Here is a 19,220-nt window from a genome sequence, read left to right on the forward strand (position 1 = left end):
GTGGGGCGTCAAGAGGACCAACGTTTTGTTGGGTCCATGTCTGGCTTTAGGACCAAACCTGAGCAGGCCCATTTATGAGTCGGGTCAGGTCGGGTTCAGTTTCGAAGGTTTTTTTGGCATGAAGCGGACCATCATTTTCTCTTTTAGTTAGGTCTGATTGGGTGCCTTCATTTTTCGCCATGGACAAATTTGGTTAGGTTGGAAATTCGATCGGTCCAACAAGTTATGTCCGGTATGAGTAGGATTTGCCCTACATGTCTTGCTTTCACCAATCATTGTCATTATAATCAAAAGCCAAGTATTTATAGATTGTTTCCATAAGATTGGATATAAATTAAGCACAGCTCTAAGTTGAGAGAGGCTCTATAATGGGATTGAAATTATATGAGTTGCCACCAACCTGACACCGACTCTCAAGAAATCATGGCTGAATTTCTGGTTAGAGCAAGTGTGGGTAGGAGCAGAGCCTCTTCTCAAACATAGGTCATTTGGTAGATTGGGTAATCTACCTTGCACTCCCAATCTTCAATTAAAAAACTAGTCAAATATCCATTAAACAACAACTCGCAACTTAGCAGGTTGCATAAATTTTGGAATCCACCTGTGATCGATAAATATATGGCTGCTGCACCAAGAACCTGGAAAGAATTTGTATTAAACGGAATGATGCAACAACCATCAATCTTTATTCAGCAAAAATATTGAGTAGGGGCAGGACTTGTGAATCCCGGAAGTTGCCAACTACTTGTTTGGAATGATCCGTTGGAAGACCGAGACTTCCAATTAACATTCATACGGAGGGTAATCAACTTACTACTTTTGAAGGCATTTTTGCTAAGCAAACTTCAGGGACCAAACTAACAGGGTAGGACAACATCAACACCCACCCCACCCACCCAATGACACAAGCAAAGGCTTGGTAAAACCATGAAGCTAGCTCTCCTTTGCAATTAGTCTGTGAAGTATGGTCCAAAGTGATGCCATTCAATGACCAGCTTTTCTAAGGCACAACTTTGGGTTGTGTTGTTGACTTGCACTAGCAAATGCTATGGATATCCCTCATACACTTGGCTATGAAGTATGGTTAGTGATGCCATTTTGCGATGAGCTTTTCTTAGACAGCTTTGGATTGTGTTGTTGACCGCTAATCCAAGCACTAACGGATGCTGTGAACACTCCTCGCACACTTGGGTGAGTGGCCCGTGCACAAGTTTTGGATTGGGACACCACTGTCTACCCCTCTTGTGCACCTTGACACACAACCCACCATCTCGTCCTCACCTAAATTCCTATCTCGTCATAGGAAGGACCAAAGGTGGCAACTCCCACTTACCTCCAATCACATCTTGTGACAGTGAGGAACAACTCTATGAGGACCTCAAGGTTTCGAGCTCTATGCTGTTGGGAATTGAAATCCTAGCCTACAGTCTTCTCAATCCAATCTTTCATGAGCCATGGTGGGTCTCATCCAACTGGCAGCCAGTGGTGGGCATCCAAGAGAATCAAGTAGCACTGTTGTGTGGGTGTTGATGCCATTATTGCTGTCATTACTGCTCCAAACATCCCTCCTATCAAGAAAATTATATGTCTGCACCATTAATGATTGAAAAGGAATCCAGAGCTCCTTTGTTAACCATGAGGCCCTTGGCTATGGTGCTCGTTTGCTTGCTTATCCTTTTCTTATCTTTATTTTACGACATCATTTGACTAAACACAAGAAACATGCAATGAGATTTCCCTTTCAGCAAAATGGTCATCATTCATCTATTTGTGACATCTTCATCTCGACTTGGATTTCAATTGTTCATGCAGGTAAAAGAAGAAAAAGATTTCTCAAAAGAAAGGTTAAAGAAGAGGACAATCATTTTTCTCGAAGGGTTAAACAAGCTGTGTGCCTCACTCGAGCAAGAGATACACTGCATGCTTGCAGATTTCCATGGCATAGCTGAGGTCATTTGGGGACTGGTGATGTTATTAGATGATGAAGTCTAAGAGTAGTAGTTCAAAATCTAAAGATAGAGCTAATGAATTGTAAAATACGAAGTTAAACAGTGATAACAGACTGCCTGCAAGCTGATGCCAATGGGAAAAGGAGCACGAATCCCAATTCCCAACCCTTGAAGGGCTTTGTGCTTGATATCAAACGTGGGGGGGCGACAATAGTCTGGAACGTCGTGCAGCACAAAAGGAAAGGGATGGTGCGGCTTTTGGAAGGATTAGATTTGTGGAAACTCCATTGTTAAATCAATAAAAAATAAAAAAACAAAAAGCCAGTAGATAATTTTTTTTGTAGCGAAATTTTTTTGTACACTACGGATAATATAGAAAATCTGACGTAGAGTATACTATCTCATTCGATTGATCCACATAGTCATCACTTTCTAATATGCATTTAATATTTGCAAATCGATTTTTTTATTTAAAAATTTTATATGATGAAAATATGTTTGTTCTTTGTAAAGTTTATGATATTTTATGTCCATATTATGATGATATGCTGCATCCATAATATATACATGATATCATAATTTTTTTAAAAAATAAAAATATTTTTATCATTCAAAATTTTCAAACAAAAAAATTGATTTGCAAGCACTAAATACGTGTTGAAAAGTAGTTGGATAAAGTCGATTTGCAGACACTAAATATGTATTGAAAAGTGATTAGATAAAACTGTCCCAATCATATTATGATATCTTAGGCCATTTTATGACATTCTGAGTTATAAGATGCAATAATTTTTTTAAAAAAATAGAGATATTTTTGTCATATAAAATTTTTAAACGAAAAATTAATTTACAGGTATTAAATATGTATTAAAAAATAATGACTATGTGATCAATCGAATAAGATAGTGTACTCTATGTTGGATTTTCTACACTAGCCGTGGTGTACAAAGAATTTCTCTTCTTCCACGTTTGGGTAACCTGTCAGAAATTTTGTTTTGTAGAAGGCCCACCATCGGCTCATGTTACTCTACACACTTGACAGTTAATTAAGCACTAAACCACACTGGTAAGGGTAGTACAAGGAAGTCATTTTTTTTCTTTTTGATAAAATACAAGGGAGTTATTCTTTGTGATACCATTCACTCCAACTTCACTAGGGAGCCAATCTCCACTTTTCAGGCTTGAGGATTGTTCATGTGAGGTCTGTACTTACCACCTGACCAGAAAATATTTATTTGCATAATTGCCAAGTTCCAGTGGCGTACTATCTATCTATCTATCTATCTATCTATATATATATATATATATATATATATATATATATATATATATATATATATATATATATATATATATATATATATATATATATATATATATATTACAAATACCTTACTAGTAGTTATCTGATCCATTGAGAGGGTCCCATGTTAAGAATAAAATTCCATATACAACATTATCAATGACAAGGATATTTCAATCTCTTCTCTTCGGACTTCTCACTTCGATAACAAGATGATTAATTCCATAATAAAAAGGAAAAGGAGCAATACTGTTGCATGTCAGTGTAATAAACGTCTCATCTATTCAAGGCTAATCGGTCTAAATATTAGTAGCTAGTGAATGAATTAATGAGAAAATTAGACCTAAACTTTTCAGATTCTTATATTTTTGCTGGTGAATTTTGTGATAACCGTGCGTTCTCTCTCTCTCCTCCATCACGAGGCGGACATGTGACTCCCCGGGGTTTGTTCGGTTCTCCCACGTGACATGCGGCAGCCGTCAAAAGAGAGTCAAGGGGTAGCCCTCGTAATTCTCCCGCATACATTCTTCCGTACAATTGTGTGGGACCTACTCCTCCGCTTTCTTTATGTTTTTTTACTTAGTTTATTTTTCAGGGAACGGGGTCGCCCTATCGTTTGCAGGTTAATGATGATCCCCAGATGCTCTTGTCCTCCACCATCCTCTCCTCACCTTTCCCTTTAGAATCTCTTCTTCCACTCACCCGCCTCTCACATTTATAACAAATGGATTCACCAGTGCACATCACTCTCAGTTATTCACACCTTGACTTATCCTGAATGGATGGGAGATGGTGATAGAGGATAATAACTGATAACCAATTCATTTGTGATGATTTTGACATTTATAATATGGTTCATATAATGTAAGTGATCCTGTTTTGGCTGCAATGTTCTCTTAAGTAATCTCTCAGATCGAGCTCCTAGAAATGAAGACGAACCCCACCTAAAGTGATGCATGCAGTAGGGACGGAGACATGATCGAGGAGGAAGCGAGCAAATAAGCCAAGGGAAGCAATCACTGGAGCCTTTCTGCATGGGTTATGACTGATCGATCCTGAACTGGATCTGCTTGCTGCAATCATACATTGTACCATGTTTGTGAGTGGTTATCCGGTCCTGACAATCTGTGCTAGACCCTTGTGAGCACCGGTACAGTGGTCCATCCCAAGGGTACCCCAACTCGTGATCATTTCAGGGCACCGTTTCTGGTCAAATTGTGGAGACGAACCGCTCGCACAGAAACACATCTTTTCAAAAAATGTCTCAGAAAAATCTTTCGTCATCTCATATGGAATTATAAATATTCTTCCATATTTCGAATTGATGCGATATCAATTGATACTTATCTATCGATTGCATGAAGGTAGTTGTCTGATGTATTTCTTTTTTCTTAATAGAGAGAAAATTTGATGTGCACCTAATAAAGTCCGAACACCAAAATATCTGATAACAGTGTCGAGTGAATAAAGCCATGGAGCATCTCTTCCAATGTGCTATTCCCATTTTTGATGGCCACCTTCGAAGAAACCTTAGCAATTGGAGATCCAATGATTCTTTTTTATGAAGAATGGGGACCAAGCTGATGACCTCCTCGCCTTCCATCCATGGCATGGCCTCAAAAAATCGAATGCAAGCCCATAGGTAGTCATCAAAGAGGAGCTTCCTAGGAGCAATTGAGGGCGTCGGCCATGGATCAGATTATGTTAGCAAAGTTAAGGATGGGGAGGAGTTGGAGGATGATGAAGCAATGGGAATGACAGAGTGTGGCTATTGGAGGTGGAGGTCAAAGAAGTTGAAAGAATTGTGATTATTAGACTAGAGGTGAAGGAAGATGTCAGCGATAGTGAGGTTGTTGGAGTTATTGGAGGAAAAAAATATTCGTTGCAACGGTGATATCATATTAAATTTACATAAATTAATAAATTTTTTTATATTTCATCGATTATCATATATTATATCGATTTTTTTGAATAATATTTTATATTATTTTTATATATTTTATTTATTTTTAATTTTTTATTAATTTATTATAATGATGATGTGGTATCATTGTTGCAATGAATATTTTCTCCGACGGGAGATGGGAATGGAGTGGAGGAGGTGCGGTAGAGGGGTGGGGGAGAGCTGTCATGCATCATCGTTTTCTCAATGACACAAATATAACGCCCAATTTCTTGGGGATGGGGCAGAGTAGAGAAGTGGCATTGATGAGGAGAGAGAGAACTTGTCTATTAGATCTCCGTCGAAGAAGTCATGATAGGTATATTTGTCTCAAAAAAAAGAAGAATGAGTCCATATCAGATAGCTATTCTACGTCGACTGATAAGGAGGTACCTCCAGCGAGCCATCATTCAAATTAGAAGGAGGCCAGGCTATATTATAGTAACGTGCAAAATATAAGTTTAATACCACAACAATTCAAAATATAATTGAGATATTTGTAATTACATACAAAATGCAAGAAAGTATTGTTTTTTTGTAGTAAAAAAAAAAAACTATGTTGTCACATGTTGTTCCTCTAATATTATACCCTTTGCATATGCCAACACTATAAGTTGTTATTGCACTAGCACAATAAGTTGAACATTTCTGTGGAACATCATCAGAGGATAGAAACACGTTGTACCTCAAAAAAAAGTTATCATTTTGAACTTTCTCCACCCAAAAGTTAAAGACAGAATATTTTCAAGTTTGCTAATAGTAACACTTGTGAACAACTTTCCTTTACATAAAATTAGAAGAATTCTTAGTTTGCTACAAAAATCCAAAAGGGCTGAACATTTTTAGAATGGAGGGGGGAAGCGGGGTGGAGAGGAAGAAAAGGTTAAAGCGAAAGCTGGTGGGTTTTTGCTTTTCCTCGGTGGAGGGTGCGCGCGCGCGCGCGGGACGGGAGAGTTCAGATGATGACGTTGCCATGGCACGCTCTTGGCCTCACTCTTACTCACTACATAGTTTCATCTCATTTCATTCACATGGAATCATAGAAATTTGAAACGGACTTAGTTTTTCAATTTGCCAATGAATGAGAAATGCTTGATCCTTAGAGGTCAAAAACACAAGAGAATCCGCTAGATACCTAGGATAAGAGATGAGGAGAGGAACCCCTTCTCCATCTTAAGTACAAATAGAGGTAGGTTTGAGCTTTGGACGTAGCCAGTGGAGCCCAAAATTAAAAGAAATTATTATATAGATCAGATCTAATGGACCAGTCTAAATCCTGAAACATATGTGCAGTTGATAACAAATACCTCTCATTTGAACTTAAATTGTTCGAATAAAAAGCACGATAAATACCTTCCCATTAGTTTCCTTCTCATTAAAAAAAAAAAAAAAAAAAAAGAAAAGCTATTGGACTGGTCCATTCAATGAGACCAAAATTAGAGACCATCAATACGCCATCCTATCAACCTATGTGGCCTTGCGTGGCTCCCCTTGATCGTTAATTTGGCCCTACTCGCAAAATATATAATCATTTGCTACTATCATTGTGATAGATTATTTAATTTAATACTCCAGTTGTGTTCCATTGGCACGCTATTGGGATGGACGAGCAAAGACGCCAAAAGATGAGGTCCTTTATTTTTACCCCTCTCCATGTCATTTTGGTGGCCCGGCTCGAGGCAAATGACGTTTAATTGGCCGCTTTTTCACGTGCATAGGCGAAATCTTGGAAATATGTTTTAGATGTGGGGTAGATAGGCTCTTGCATGTGTACGAACAAAATTTGAAGTCTTGTGGAGGGATGGAAGCAACCCAACTTTTTGCATCCAAACAAGACTAGCGCCATCTTGTATGTTTCTTCAAATTGCTATTTTTTTTTTAAAAATATTTTTTTCATAAATTATTTTATAAGTATGGGGATCGCAGACGGCATATGTTTAAACCCATATATTGAATAAACCTTAGATATTTTCACAATAGCAAAGATCTAAGCTAAATTTTTGGATGAGATTTTAGATTGTTAATAATAGTTTTAGAGTAGATTTGACTTATAGTTTATATAAATTAGAAGATACCGTAGTATGAATCTATTGAGATTGATCACAATCTGATTGTGATATTTATGATTGGATATATCATAGTTATTTTTGAAAATGAAAAAAGTGTAGACCATGCAAATAGGTGGTCACCATTTTTTTCTTTTTATTTTTTACCCATCGACTAGCCGTCTTCTTTTAGTCATGGGTCTAAGGATTGAAACAAAGCTACCAAGTATGAGCATAGGAAATATAGCTAAAGTTACTGAAACGATACGTTGTCACGGTCAGAAATACAGAACATGAGTTTCTCAATTAACCAAAAAAAAAAAAAAAATGGCAGAACATTTTTTATCAGTCGGTAAATAATCTCATCAGTGTAAAAAGAATCACTAGTAAATAAAATGAATGTGAGCCAAAAAAACAAAAAAAATTTAGACTCTTGCACCAAGATAACCAATGATTGCGGTTTAATACAAGTCTCATGCTATAAAAAAAATGTCTGTTTCTATATTTCGAAGTCATTGCATCTAAATCTCAATGGAGTAATCTTATTTTCATATCAATTCCCATTCTCTGCAAGTCTTATTCTCTTAGAACATTTCTCATTCAAAAGAAGTGTCTCATCTTGACAAATCTGACCACCAAAATATAATCCTTCATTTACAAACATGATTAGATTAATTGTCTAAATCCTTTGTCATAAACTTATCCTGTAGACAACCAAAAGATTGGACCATCAAGCAATAGTTTCAGTACCCTCTATAATTTTTCATCTATAGGTGAACTCTCCACATGATTACACGAAGGTTCATCTTTGCGACCCTAGTGGACCACACCTACCCATATATTCATGGCTGGGGCTTCACTCAAAGAAGTGTCACCGCTTTCACCCGTCAAAGAAGGAAAAAAAAAGTGAATCAAATGCATTGGACAATCAATGTGATGTAGTGAAACTTATTCCATTTTCCAATTTTTTCTTCCAAATGATGACATACCCAAGTAGTGCTGAATGCATTAGGGGTAACCTCCATCCAACTTCATTTGAATTACTCCATAAGGTTTCTTAACACAGGTGTTGTGTGGGTCCATTCTTTGTCAAGTCATGGTCTCTTGGGCACGTTCTGACCTTGGTACCTAACAGCACGTTAGCCACTGTGATCATGGCCAAATGATTGAAGAATGGAACTCCATTGATCTCTCTGTCTTGAACCGGATTAGACTGATGTATCGATGGTCCTCGTTTTAAGGGTTCAGATTGTACTTTTCTTTTTTTTTTTTTTCATGATGTGCACCGAATTAGATCATACAATAGCTACTATGAGATCTATGCCGGCAAAAAAAAGAGATAATTCAGAATACTTTGAGATTTGTATGAATTATGATCTAATGGTTAGTGTCACGAAAACAGGGTTAATCATTTTTTCGCACGAAAGATACAGTCTGAATCCTATTTTGGATCGTACATGGGACCAGCTAAGTTTGCTTGAAGAGGTCAAGTGTGTGGATTAGGATTTGGGAAAGAATAATTTTTGTGTCGATTGAGTTTTCATTAGATGGTGATTGAAAATAAATATTGACAAATTTAGTAAAATTGCTTAGAATTGGAACAAGCGATCTGAGTTTCAATCAAGTCAAAAAGATAGTAGAATTATTTATCATTTAAGATATTTATGAGCACCATCAGTCAAAAATCTAAATAAAATTATATTATTGCAAAACTAGAATAATTTGAAGATACATATAAATGATAATGTTCGAACGGTAAATATGCAAATAAACCATATTTCTATATATATATATAATTTAAAAAGAAAATATATTATTTTAGTATTCAGTAAGTTTCAAATAAAGAATCTTAAGCACACTTGAGCAAAGGGAGAAAAAGGTAATCTCTTGAAGTCTTTTGCTCAGATGCAATATAGATGCTTCGACATCAATTACTATTTCACCATGTAGGACATCATTTTCTGAGCATGTTTGCCTAAAGAAATAGAAGCACAAACTTTTAAGGGACTTTTTTTTTTAGCATTAGAAAAAGAATGGAGCTAGCATGTATATTTGTAGGGTGATGCAAATAATGTTTGTGAGTTTCTATTGGCAGATTGTTTCTTCTAGCCTTTATGTGTCTGTTTCAACAATTTAAATTTCAAAAACGTCCTGCTTAAATCTTCATAAATTCATGGTGACCCATACACCAAGATTTGCTAATCAATTTGTTCATAGTCTTGCAAAATCATCCGTTATAACTATCTCAACTACTTTGATATGATACGGCCAATCAATCCTTGCTAGTATCGCAACCTTTTTATTAGCATATTGGCAAACATAATCAACAAAGAGAATGGAACCAAATCTAGTCATCAGTGATTTTTTACTTTAAAAATATTTTTAATTAACAATCACTAAAACTATCATTAGCAGTATGACCTTCAAATAATGTTTGTCTAAAAATAATTAAGAATATTTTGATAGTAAATTTAACATATATATATATATATATATAAAGCATATCAAGTAAGAGGAGTGGCTTTATGTAAGAGAGAAGAGAACATAATAATAATCCTTATATCCATATCAAAGATTCATATGAGAACATAGTTGTCCAAACTGTTCAAATACTCTTAGGGTTTATTCATTCATTCATTTTTTATTTTTTTAATACGTGCATGACACTTATCGAATCGTTGATGTAAATCTAAAGGTTATTATTATGTTCTCTTATCTTTTACATTAAGTCATTTTTCTCACTTGATACTCTCTCTCTATATATATTTGAGATATTCATTTATGATATAAATAAATATATCATCGTCTAGATCGCTGGTTGGACACTATAATCACAACATTGCTTGGCATGACAATTCATTTAGTAGATCTCAGGTGATGACTCTATATATTTTCCTCGACACTTCCTTAGCCCTCAATTAACTCCTTGAGTAGGTTAATAATTTTAGACTCAGTCAAACTCGGCAAAGATATGGTTAAGCCTGTGCAGCTGAGGCACCCTTAATAATAATAATAATAAAAGATATATTGAAAAAAAATGGAAATGCAAGTATAAAGCTGAGACACTTGTAAACAGTCAATGCTTGTCCTCGGGGCACCCTATCAAAGCTTTCCATGTAAAGCTAGGCCGCGACAGCAAATCTACGTACCGTATGCCTAAAAAATACCCACTTTTGGGAGAGAAAAAAAAAAAAAAAAAATCAAATCATGAAATGGTTAGCAAAAAGATGGCTTGTCCATGAAACACGTGCCTTTAGCTTCTAATTACCACTTCTTTGTTGTCCCTATGCACATTTATTCATTGTGAACATTAGATGTCCATCAAAATTGCTGATTCATTTCCGTTCTTTTTACAATTTGGTTACCAACTTCTTTACCTTATAGTCGCTGAATCAATTGTTGGCTTAGGATCATTATTTGACATTAGGAGCTGTTTGGGGGTCTCCACTATAAAAACTATGATGCAATGCAGGTTTAGGAAAAAAAAAAGAAAATAGTAAAAGTAAATACATAAAAAACATATAAAAAAGAAACACAATAAAACCAAGATAAATTGGAACACAAGAGCAAATATTAACAAATGATAGATAGATGAAATAAGAAAAATAAATAAAATGAACTACAAGGCAAAATAAGTAACAAAATAATGAGAAAAAATACAATTACATAATTTAGACAGAATAATTACATAGATAAATTATGACAATTGCAAAAATAAGCATAAGAAATTGAAAAAACATAAATTGAATTTAAATACAGTGAAAAATATAAAACAAATATCATAACAAGAATAATACAAAATACAACAAGATAGGAAAGAACAAACAAATGATATTTAAGTTATTATGTATAAAAGATTAAGACAATATAAATAAAGTAAATACTATACAAAATATTAACAAAAGTATAAATTGTAATGAACTAAATACTTGAACATAAATATTTAAATTCAAAGGATAAGAAATCTTGTCATGAAAAGTTGATCTTGTTTTGGTTTTGTTACGGGGTCACACCACCTTGGCTATTGTTCTTAGGACACATCCTTGAACGTACTCTTCGATTCGGTTGAGATATCGAGGAAGACTCCAAATGATAAATATTATCAAAATATCTCGATAATAGAGTGGGCAACTTTGTTAGACTTCGTCCTCGGATGTTACCCTTGGCTACCTACTAAGGACATCAATACACCATTGATGACTACGTCCAATGACTCATCAAGACTGCAATGGAGAACTGGAAAGGAATGATCTCGTCAGCTCCCATCCGATCTCCCAATTCGGATGCCAGTCGACCTCAAGGTTGGAACATTACTGATCACTTAGGATGATTTTTCACGATCGATACCAAGGAGGGTATTTCCGACTAAGACCTCGGTCGTATGCCAATCTCAGATCACCTATCTATTCAGTCATGTAGCCCACTATCTGAAATCGTCGTTAGAACGTGGCTATTACCTATGACTAAGAATCTTCAAATTTTCTATCCTAACAGTATAACAAATAATGATTTGGCTTATCACTCTACATAACGCCCTACTATTCTACCTCTATATAAAGAGGTAATGAGGGGACCATCGAGATATGAAATACTCAGCCTATTTTCTCTTTCCTTTATTGTTCTCAAGCTTCGATTGATTTAAGCATTAGAGGATCTTCCGAAGAATCTCCGGTAGGGATAGACTTCTTTCGATCCATCTCAGCATCTCGATGCTAGGACTCTTCTCCATCTTCGACCACATTAGCATCTTTCGGAGCCTTAGCACAACAGCTATCACTATATACTGATATGGTCAATCTTGATCAAACAATGTGCCCGATATTGACAACTAGAGCTATTTGATTTACTATATGTAAAATTATTTATATACTAAAATCATGTGATCTATAGGTTTCTAGCTTATGTATTAAGTGGCCGGAAACATGTGTTGATTCATGCTATACAAATTGTTCGTTTTGGTCACTTTGTATAAAGATTGGTATGCAATCACATTGATAATTGTTTAAGTTGACATAACGCAGACATTGGCGTGGCTCATGTGAGATGGTAAGATTTATAATGAGCTTTTTCGTATGAACACATGCTACATCAAACCATATGAAAGCGAGAAACTGATGCAATCATTGTACAAATCCTGCTGCATTCTTATCTAATTATCACTAGTTAGATGAATAAATACATCTAATCATTTAAATTTTTCAAGCATAATCCCAGAGTTATAATAGCCTCATAGAATCCTTCTTTCATCCTTACTATTATGATACCAATACAACTGAGCAATCACTAGTTGCTCCTCAGTCTCTGGTTTTTGGCCCTCCATCTTATTACAAAGGATCATTGATATATAAAATATATTTTTTATTTAAATTTTGCTTATAGTTGTGAAACAAGAAACTGTACCCGCTAGCATTTGATGTGTATTTATCTAATTAAAGATGAGAAAATTTTTTGTGCACCGTGGGTGGTTTAAAAAATCTGACGTGAAGTATATCGTTTCATCTGATTGGTCCATATAGTCACCACTTTCCAACAATCATTTAATATCTGCAGATCGATTTTTTCGTTTAAAAATTTTATATGACAAAAATATTTTAATCTTTTGAAAAAATTATGACATTCTATGTCTGTATTATGACATCTTATGTTTATAATATGTATAGGATGTCATTATTTTTTTTAAAAAATAGAGATATTTTCGTTATTCAAAATTTTCAAATGAAAATATCGATCTCCAGACATTAAATGCGGTTGGAAAGTAGTTGGACAAAAATACTTTTCTCATATTATAATATGTTAGATTATATTATGACATTTTGGGTTATATTACGTTGATATCATAATTTTTTTTAAAAAATAAAAATATTTTAATTATATAAAATTTTTAAATAAAAAATTAATTTATAAAAATTAAATATATATTAAAAAATAATAATTATGTAAATTAATAGAACGGGACAGTGGATTTCATGTAAAGATGACAAGCATCAAAATATCCCGGTCAATACTGTGAGCCCATAGTTTTATCAGACCCAAGAGCCCATTATAGCCCTGTCCATCGATCAAAACCGGAAAGGTAACTCAAAGGTGACTCCACCTTTGTAATATCATCAAAAGAAATTACTCATCCAAAAACAAAAGTTTTCCTCGAGGAAACTCAAAGGTTGCTCCTCCTTTTAATACCACCCAAAAATTTTAATCTTCCTTTTAACCCATCTAAAATCTCCTTTGGCAATTCGATCCGACCCAAGGGCATTTCAGTACTTCAAAGTTCAAACTCTACAAGAGATAGATAGAGAGAAGAGAGAGAGAATTGTTAGAGGAGACTGGAGAAGGACACAGCGCAGGTCTTATCAAAACCAACCCATCTCTCTCTCTCTCTCTCTCTTCCCTCCCGGCCCCCGCCTCCCCGCCTTCTGACATTCTAAGCCGATTCGTTTCTCTCTCTTTCTCTTCTTATAAAAACCCCATCACGACCCGTTGAATTGCATCATCACAATTCCAACAACCACCGCCGAGCCGCTCCGGATGGACGACCACAGAGACCCGTGGCGGCCGGAGCCTCCCCTTCCGGCCGCTGCCCTCCGGCCGCCGGAGGCCCCCCGCGACCCAATGGAGTTTCTCTCCCGCTCCTGGAGCGCCTCCGCCTTAGAAGTCTCCAAGGCTCTCGCACCCCCGCTCCCACCGGCGCCCACCGGCGTCGCGATGGCGATCCCGGAGGACGCCGCCGGCGAGCTGGAGGAGGCTGCCGTCGCTGGGAACACCTTCTCTTTCGCTTCCTCTGCTACATCGCAGCTCGTCATGGAGAGGATAATGTCGCAGTCGGTGAGTGGGTATCCGAAAGTTGTGAAACAAGGAAATAGTTGGGTTTATTTGATTTTTTTTTCCCTTCAATCTTTTTTTTTGGATTGTTTCTCATATATATGGCTTTGAATCTGTTCCTCCATATCTTTTTTAATACTTACGGAGATAAAGTTTTTAGCTTTTTTTTTTTTTAATCCTGATTGAGTTTTCCCATCCATTTTCCCAACAAAAACCAATTTTTTTTTGCTCCTTTTACCAGTTTCTAATCCGGGTTTCTTCGATTTAGATCAAGCTTATACTGGCTTTTTTATACATTTTTCATTCATCTGTCCTGTGATTAAGGATTTTTTTTTAATTCTTAATTTTTATTTATTTTTTAATCCGTTAGCTGGTTCAGATAACCTAAAGCAGAGCTCTTGAGCTGACAACGTTCTCTGGTCTTTTTTTAACTTTAATGTTGGGTTTCTATATATGCTCTGTTTTATTCTAGTAGTAGAGGAGATAGTGCTTGCATCATATGCTTCCGCCGTAAATTCGTAGACTACTAGGAAGTGAATCCACATGAAAACAGTGCATTAATTTGTCAAGACCTACTTGCTCTTATTGATTTTTCTTGCATTCTCAACAAGGTTTCTCTTGAACCTATCTTTTGGATTCTTCTTGGTTACCTCGGATTTACCCATTAAAACTTTCTCTTTTACTAATTTCCAACTTATAAAGACTTCCCAAACTAAAAAAAGGTCAGATTTTTTTCTTATTTGTCGTTGTTCATAAATTAATTTCCTTCTTACTCTGTTCTTTTCCCCTGTTTCCTTTTTTCCTTTCAACAGCAGGAAGTGTCACCGCTCACATCTGGGCGTTTGTCCCACAGCAGCGGTCCTTTGAACGGTGGCCAGAGCGGCGGATCTCTCTCCGATAGCCCTCCCGTCTCCCCATCCGAAATCGACGACGTCAAGGTCCCCTCCTTTCCTTATCTTTTCTCTCTCAAACTAAAAATATTTTCTTATCTTCAGAAAAGGATTGCTCGTTTTCTCTCTGTTTGTTTATTTTGTTTTTGTTTCCTACACCGTTCATTCCTTGTTTAAAAAATAAAGTTGGCTCTTTGGAAGCGGGAGCACTGAAGACAAAGCGACCAAGCTCTCAGGCTCTCTCTGTAAAAATTTTCCACGGAGAGAGAAAGAGGAGACTGTCATGCCTTTCTCTTCTTCCAATAAAACAACTGACATATCTATCCCCAGGCGTGTAATTGAAATGGCCCCTTTCTTTAGGAGGTTGAGAGCTTTGGCTCTCTGTTTTCTTGCCAATGTTTAGTCCGATACAGATTCCTTGACACAAAACGTAAACAAGTTTCCAATCTTGTTCAAAAACGCCCCCTGATTTCCCTCATTTGTTCTTGTTCCTTTTTTTTTTTGGATTAATAGGAGCATTTTTGGCTTGTAATTGGTGATCCACTATGCATCTATCATAATTTGCTGTTCACAGAGTACCCCCTTGATCATCTTTTTACTTGTTATATTACAAGACAAAGCTGGTTTTGTCCTTTGGAGGTCAGAGTCAAAGATTGTGTGAGGATAACGAGTGGGTATTTTGGGCATTGGAAAAAATACGGAGGTGTATTCTGGTCATGGGACCCATCCTTTTTTTGTTTTGTAGCTCTGTGAGCTTAACTTGTGTTGGACCGTGGCCTTTTGTTTTGCTTCGGACGTAAGAAGCTTTGATTCCATCACAGAGCTGTCTGCCCTCTGCCCCGTCAAAGAAGCCACCCCTGGTGTCGTCTCTCTCACGAACAGGCGTGGTTGCCTCCCCTTGCCTTAATTACCGACACTACCCATAACATTTGGCTTAATCCATGGTGCCATTCCTTCTTTATATATCTCATGGCAAGGGCAAATTGGTCATTGAAGAAAGTTCCCTGTGGCTCCTGCCATGGCTGAGGTCATAGACCATCTTCATGATTCTGTCCTGGGAATAGTAGTTTTTATCAAGTTTCCCGAGGAAGAAAACGGCACATATTAGAGTTGATATAAAATTCGTTTGTAAAAAGAAAAAGAAAATTGGGTTCCATCAATAATCTCTCTCAATTAGGAGTAATCTCATGAGAAAAGCCATGCCTGAAAGATGGATCGAAAGAAGTGAATGGCGTTGTCTCTCTTAATTGGAAGACTCATAGGAAACATGGTGACTGAGGAGGGGAACTCATGGGAAACGCATAGTGAATACTTGCAATGGACTAATTCAACCGTGCTAACTGAGCCGAATCGTTTGCAATGGCCTGCATGCAGTTTTGCCGCACCAGCAACACGCCAAAACCTCAACCATATAGAGGCGGCAGCAAGACGGTGGGGAGGTGGCTCAAGGATAGGAGGGAGAAGAAGAAAGAGGAGACCCGGGCCCAGAATGCCCAGCTCCATGCTGCAGTCTCGGTGGCCGGTGTTGCTGCTGCGGTCGCGGCGGTCGCAGCCGCCACTGCTGCAGCCTCGGGGTCGGGCAAGGATGACCGTGCCGCCAGGACCGATATGGCAGTTGCTTCTGCCGCGACCCTTGTAGCTGCACAGTGTGTTGAAGCTGCTGAGTCCATGGGGGCCGAGCGCGAACACCTGGCATCGGTAGTTGGTTCTGCTGTTAATGTTAGGACCCCTGGGGATATCATCACTCTGACTGCAGCTGCTGCCACTGGTAAATTACAATTATTGTTGTGGAGATTTCCTTAATGGTTAGTTATACAATTTAGAGAGATAACATAATTTATGGGCTGGCAGCACTGCGAGGGGCGGCAACATTAAAGGCTAGAGCACTTAAAGAGGTGTGGAACATAGCAGCGGTCATCCCGGTGGAGAAGGGAGGGATGGGAGGCCACCACAATCATCGCCATAATAAGCAACAGAAGGAATTGGATAGCAATGGGAGCAGTTTCAGTGATGAGCTCGTACCGGAGGAGGAGAACTTCCTAGGTCTCTGTAGTCAGGAACTTCTTGCCCGAGGGACCGAGCTTCTCAAACGCACCCGGAAAGGTATTCAGTGATTGCCATCCTTCACATGAATGGTTGAAATTAGAGTGGTTGGAAGGATCAAAATTGATGATTTTGGTGTTTGTTATTATGATGGCAGGTGCACTTCATTGGAAGGTCGTCTCAGTTTACATCAATCGGATGGGTCAGGTAAGGTGGTGCTGTGAAAGCTTGCTAGCATTTGTTTCTCATTCTTACCATTCTCACTCCAACGTGTTAAACTGCTGTGTTCTGCTGAGCCTGCAGGTAACGCTTAAGATGAAAAGCAAGCATGTTGCTGGAACTATCACTAAGAAGAAGAAGTGTATGTCCCATGGCCCTCATTACTAGAATTCCAATGTTGCAGTTCTGTTTCATTTTCATGGTCCCATGATGAGGTTGAAATTGTTTGCTGCAGGTGTGGTTATAGAGGTTTGCAAGGATATCCAAGCATGGCCCGGCCGACACTTGCTGGAAGGTGGAGAGCAGCGGCGCTACTTTGGGCTGAAGACGGCGGAGCGCCGGGTCATAGAGTTTGAATGCAGGAGCCAGAGGGAGTATGAGATGTGGACGCAAGGAGTATCGAGGCTCCTCAACATTGTCGGTGAGAGGAAGCACCTCGCCTAACAAGAAGAGCTGCCGACATGCCAGCCAAATTATCAGTCATGGCTAGCTGTGGAGCCCAATGATCAGGTGCATGACCCACCTGAACTTAATGGCTTGGCAAGAATGTTTGTAATCAAAGATATGTGTGAAGTGGGTTCCATCTTCCATTGTACAAAAGGAAAAGAGAAGTTGATCAAATCAACCAGAGGGGTTTGCTCTTTGATTTTATTTTTAGAGTTGTGATGCTATAAGCCTATACAACCATCAGGGCGTCAGGGGCAGAAAAAGGAAACATTTTCGGCTCTTACACTGTTGTGGATGGGAAGAATCTTTGACTGAAAAAAAAGCAAACCATTTAGTGGAAAGAGCATGACTGCGTGGGCTCCCCTCTGTTTTTACAGAGGCCAGAGAATCACAGGCTGTTCTGTCCCTTTGTATGTGATTCACATTGACAAAATGACCTACACAAATAAATACTTCAGTAATTTAATTTAAAGACCATTCAACACTACAAGGCCACTCTCAGAAACATTTAACATTTTGAAAGCCTTACGGTATGTCAAAGCAAACAGTCAAAATACTTTTATCCATAACCAAAATGCAGACCATGCATAAATGCAAGGTTCAGTGTCAGTGGCAGTTTAAGGCACCGAGTGGCCAATGAAGGCGTCCAACAGCTCATGAATTACCAGCACTGAAGGCTGTTAGCAGAGCCGTGAAAAAGGTCGAGGATGTCTAGATGCCAAGAAATGGCAGCATAGACCAGTTATACCACCTGATCTGGTTGTCCTTCTAGCCTCAGTTGGGATGAAAATCTGCGGGAGTATAGCTGAGAAGCTCGGGTCCGGGTCATAAAGGAAGTGGGAGAACAAACCTTGGGAAGGTTGCATGACAGAGGGAAGGGATGAGGTATGCTGGATCTGGACAAAAGCAGTATATCATCGGCACCAGTAAGGCTGCAAAAATAAAGTAGCCTAGGAAGTTGAAATCATGGTCCCTTTTGGCAGCCCAGATTGTGTTCAAGGTAAGCCCAATAGCAACAACAAACATCAAAGATGCTCTGTTTGGTTGGATGAAATCCTCTACATTACCGATTATTACATATCATGGTTTTTACTCCATGGCATGTAGCTCAACTTCTTTGATATCTCCTTGACAACCTGAAACAAAGTAAGCCCATGAGTACTTTTTGCTCCAATACTTTTGAAAATTTAACAAGAATGGGACAGTTGCGGGTCCTGTTTCTAAATTGTGCATGCTTAGTAGTCTCAGACAGCGAACTCAATGCAATTATAGACTGTCAAGCTGATATCTTTGAAATGGAGCTCATGAATGAAGTCCATTATGACATGGAAGGGAAAGAAGATGCTGCATTAAGATGTTCATTTGGAACAATGAAGCCCTCAACGGTCCACCAAGCCTAGCATTGAGACCAGCAGCCAAAATCTTGATCCTTGATAGTGGTGTTGAAGTCATCATAAAATGCTCTAACCCACCTATCCTAAAGCATGACAAAAAATGATTGCCAAAGCAGCAGAATCCGAGATTGAGCTCATGTAGTTGAAGAGTTCTTGGGGTTCTACCTTC

At 37.9% G+C, this 19,220-nt stretch overlaps 1 protein-coding gene across 2 annotated transcripts; it reads left to right on the forward strand.

Moving 5' to 3' along the window:
* The first annotated feature begins 13,561 nt into the window (after positions 1 to 13,561).
* LOC105057526 (VAN3-binding protein) lies at positions 13,562 to 17,861 on the forward strand. 2 transcript variants are annotated; one of them, XM_029268248.2, is made up of 7 exons: positions 13,562 to 14,061; positions 14,874 to 14,996; positions 16,323 to 16,716; positions 16,800 to 17,051; positions 17,149 to 17,198; positions 17,295 to 17,352; positions 17,446 to 17,861. In XM_029268248.2, exons 1-7 carry the CDS (start codon positions 13,765 to 13,767, stop codon positions 17,652 to 17,654), a joined length of 1,383 nt encoding a protein of 460 aa, XP_029124081.1. In that variant the 5' UTR covers positions 13,562 to 13,764; the 3' UTR covers positions 17,655 to 17,861. The 2 variants fall into 2 exon arrangements, with proteins under 2 accessions (XP_029124081.1, XP_010938481.1); XM_010940179.3 differs by having other exon boundaries at positions 13,564 to 14,061; positions 14,871 to 14,996.
* The last annotated feature ends 1,359 nt before the right edge of the window (positions 17,862 to 19,220 follow it).

The sequence above is a fragment of the Elaeis guineensis genome, chromosome 2, assembly GCF_000442705.2.
Source record: "Elaeis guineensis isolate ETL-2024a chromosome 2, EG11, whole genome shotgun sequence".
In the NCBI taxonomy this organism is placed as follows: Eukaryota; Viridiplantae; Streptophyta; class Magnoliopsida; order Arecales; family Arecaceae; genus Elaeis; species Elaeis guineensis.

Bases quoted from the DNA above. Each gene is read 5' to 3' on its own strand.
- LOC105057526 (XM_010940179.3), top strand. From the start codon at position 13,765: ATGGACGACCACAGAGACCCGTGGCGGCCGGAGCCTCCCCTTCCGGCC. The intron at 17,199-17,294 runs GTAAGGTGGTGC...CTGAGCCTGCAG, and splicing joins ACATCAATCGGATGGGTCAG to GTAACGCTTAAGATGAAAAG. The intron at 17,353-17,445 runs GTATGTCCCATG...TGTTTGCTGCAG, and splicing joins TATCACTAAGAAGAAGAAGT to GTGTGGTTATAGAGGTTTGC.